Source organism: Sinocyclocheilus rhinocerous, unplaced genomic scaffold (genome assembly GCF_001515625.1).
Source record: "Sinocyclocheilus rhinocerous isolate Xijiao unplaced genomic scaffold, SAMN03320098_v1.1 scaffold106, whole genome shotgun sequence".
In the NCBI taxonomy this organism is placed as follows: Eukaryota; Metazoa; Chordata; class Actinopteri; order Cypriniformes; family Cyprinidae; genus Sinocyclocheilus; species Sinocyclocheilus rhinocerous.
In genome coordinates, this window is record NW_015633181.1 from 1,556,549 (window position 1) to 1,559,912 (window position 3,364).

At 40.0% G+C, this 3,364-nt stretch overlaps 1 protein-coding gene across 2 annotated transcripts in view; it reads left to right on the forward strand.

Moving 5' to 3' along the window:
* Window positions 1-279: 279 nt before the first annotated feature.
* The window catches only part of LOC107743423 (SAM and SH3 domain-containing protein 1-like), a 12,527-nt gene continuing 9,442 nt past the window's right edge, over window positions 280-3,364 (forward strand). For both annotated transcript variants that reach the window (XM_016556646.1, XM_016556647.1), the window contains exons 1-3: window positions 280-513; window positions 1,835-1,972; window positions 2,276-2,340. In XM_016556646.1, coding sequence (XP_016412132.1) covers window positions 490-513; window positions 1,835-1,972; window positions 2,276-2,340 — 227 coding nt within the window. In that variant the 5' untranslated portion in view covers window positions 280-489. The remainder of the gene's footprint in view (window positions 514-1,834; window positions 1,973-2,275; window positions 2,341-3,364) is intronic.

Consider the following 3,364-nt stretch of genomic DNA (forward strand, 5'->3'; position numbering starts at 1 on the left):
AACATTTTTTAAAAATCATAATTTTTCCAAACCTTTGACAGGAAGTTTATATGAGTACTGTAATTTAGCAAAATACCATGTTTTTACCAATACTGTAGGCCAAACTCACTCTGAAACTTTGTTCACTCGTCATTACTTGAGTAATAAAACTAAATCATGTCAAAGAGGTGTCCACCTCTGTCACGTGTCCTCCTGTCCCCCGCTGACAGCACGTAGACAGGACGTTTGTTTTGATGGGACCGTTGGGGTATTTGCAGCTCATTAGCTGGAAGGGCCGGGGCACCTAAAGAGTGACAGCCTACTGCCGCTATTGGATTATGGGAGGGATTTTCAACTTGCATTAATCTGTGAGGCCACACACAGTACAACAGCCACTCAATCCCAGCACTCTTTATATATGCGTGAGACCTCTCACATACACTCACACACATATGCACCGCTCCGATCAAAGTGTGTGAAGCCGCAAGGACACAGACTAAGACTTGGAAAATGAACCTCTTCTGCTTCACTCTGGTAAGACAAAGTTTCCTTGTTTGCTCATTTATATACTCTGACAGCAGGATATGGACTCAGTTTTTTATCAGGAGTGATTCATCAGCTATTCCAGAAGATTAACAGAAATGAGAGGTTGACATCTCATGATCTGAACTGATTCACGCTGAAACTGTATGCCATATCAGATTGAACTGATTATCTGTGTCTCTGCCGGTAAAAGAACAAGATTAGATCCTTGATTCCACTGGTGTTGGTTTAACTTGAGCTGTACTTGTGTTTGTATAACAACAGTGGTTTAGTATACTCAAGTGATGCTTTTCCAACAGACTTTTATATTACAAACCAAAAAGTTGCTAAAATGCTAATTTTAGCTGTAGATATCATGACATTACCTTACGGCAGGTGAAAATGGGATTGTGGTTGTATGGAAACGTTGAAAGGAGGTAAGGATTACCGTGAGACAAAGAGCTCCTTACAGCAGATCAGGGATCAACAGAAAGGAAAATGTCCTATTCATAGATCAGGGGCACCACAGCACCTCTGAAGGTCTTGAGCAGCCACTACATTCCCCGAATCCAGAAATATCCATCCAACAACAGCCTGTAGCTCCAGAACATGTGTGAAAATGGTCTCTGGACAATCCAATCCATATTCATAGAATGCAGATCTAAAAATCAAAGATCAAGCCTTTAGCCACACATCTGCCGCATGGTTATTGTTTAATCGCAGAGATAATGTGCATATGATGCGATCATTTTTTAGAGTCTGTATATACACACACACACACACACACACACACACTGTAAAAATTATTTTTCAAAGTTGTAATTAAAGGACACAAATTATTGGAGAATGCTTCTTTGTAATTAATTATGAAATAGAAAAGTGAAAATTGTTTTTATACAAAAAATTTTTAGTGTGTGTATGCATATATATATATATATATATGTATGTGTGTGTGTGTGTGTGTGTGTGTGTGAGAGAGAGAGAGAGGAAAATAATGCAGAGGTAAAAAGAATACAAATTAGAAGATTTTAATTAGAAAATTAAAAAAAGAATACTCAGATGGGTAAAAATGTCTCTTCTTTAAACCAGAATTGTGATTCGTCACCTTTAACCTGTCATCGATCACCTCTAAAATCTCTTTAACCCTAGTAACCCTGTTTTAGAGTTGCAATTGGACAAAAACTGTTAAAAATGCAGGTGAAATATGAACATTTTGGAGGTATTTCCACTCAGGGTAATACTGTGCTTCATATTATGCATGCAAACAAATGAGAAGGCTCATATCTCTTAGACTAAATATCTTTCTACTATTCTTACTTTGTGTTTGGTGCAGGATGGCTCTACAGACAGCCTGTACGAGCCGGCCCAGATAGGCCAGAACAGTCAAGACTTATTACCCAGAAGGCTCCCCAGCCCCAACTCTGTGAAAATCATGGGCGTGTGGAGTGGACCTGAGTCCTGCGTCACCATGGTGGGTTCATCCGCACGTGCCTAGAAACACAAGGGAATTCACATGGTATTTCATGATGAGACTGAGCTGCAGTTATGTCGAATGTGACATTGACGAAAAAATTAATAAGCAAAAGTGCTGCCACCTGTATAACCGCTGATTAATCTGTGAGTGACGTGTGTGGGGTACAGCAGGTCGCACTCATTAGGAAATTACCAAAATCCCAGCATGACTTTTTATCCAGGCGAGATGCTGCATGAGACCATGGACATTTGATGCATCAGATATCATGATGCACTAAATATGTTGTTGTATTTTTTCTAGAAGCTTCCAGAGACTCACACAAATAAGACTCAAGAAAGTAAGACTTTGGAAAAGACAAAGAGAAAGTAAGTTCTGGATCTTTTGGTCTGTTAATGATACTTCAAGACCTGTATAACATGTTTTCTATTTATTTATGTTAATACATTACACCTTTTATGAGAACGATAACGTAAACGTAGACAGTCAATGTGGTGTATTTGTGTCAGGGCCGACATTAGATCATGATGTGCCGTATGCTGTGTTTTATGAGAGAATGAGAGAGCTGGATTAGGATTATATTAATTGGGACAAGTGTGAGGGATTTAGTTACTGTTCTAACTCACCTGTTTAAACCAATATCAGACTTGTCCCTGCTTAAGCATCATCATGATTTGTTTTCAGAATAATTCAGTTTTGACCAGAACAAGTCATGAAATACAGAAAATTTTAAAATAAATATAAATAGAACTGGGGGGGAAAAACTGATAGAATTGACTGAGTTATTCAGTCTGAATCAGACCGTTTTTCTTAACTCGTTTCATCGCAAAGATCCAAACGGATATCAATTCGTTAGTCTTTTGTCTAAACAGCCATACTGATCATACAGCCATTTTGTACGTACGGAGCCCGGGAAGTCACCTGTAGGAGAAAAAAAAACAATCCGTGGCGACGGTTTTGCAATCCGTCCCCTCAATTTATAAACCGTACTCACGAATTATTAAACTGTTCCCTCGGTTTAACAAATCGTGCCCACGGATTAATAAACCGTACCCACGAATTTCCAATCCGTGCGCTCAGATTTTGTAAACCGTACCTTCGGATTTTGAATCCGTACCCACAAATTCATAATCCGTGCGCACGCTTTCGCAATCCGTTCAGCCCGGGGTCGTCATATGTGGGTGCCGCAAGCCCGCCGGCCGCTCCTTCGTTGAATCTGCTCATCTGTTCTCAAGCCCGCCGCCGCTCACTCAAGCCCGCCCTGTGTGACGCTGTGTGTTTCGTTGTGAAAGTGAAACTACTTTGTTTGGCCTTCCAAAAGAGGACACGACTAGAAATCAGTGGTTAAGTTGTATTTACAACACTGTTCCAGAACAGTTCAACCCAAAATAT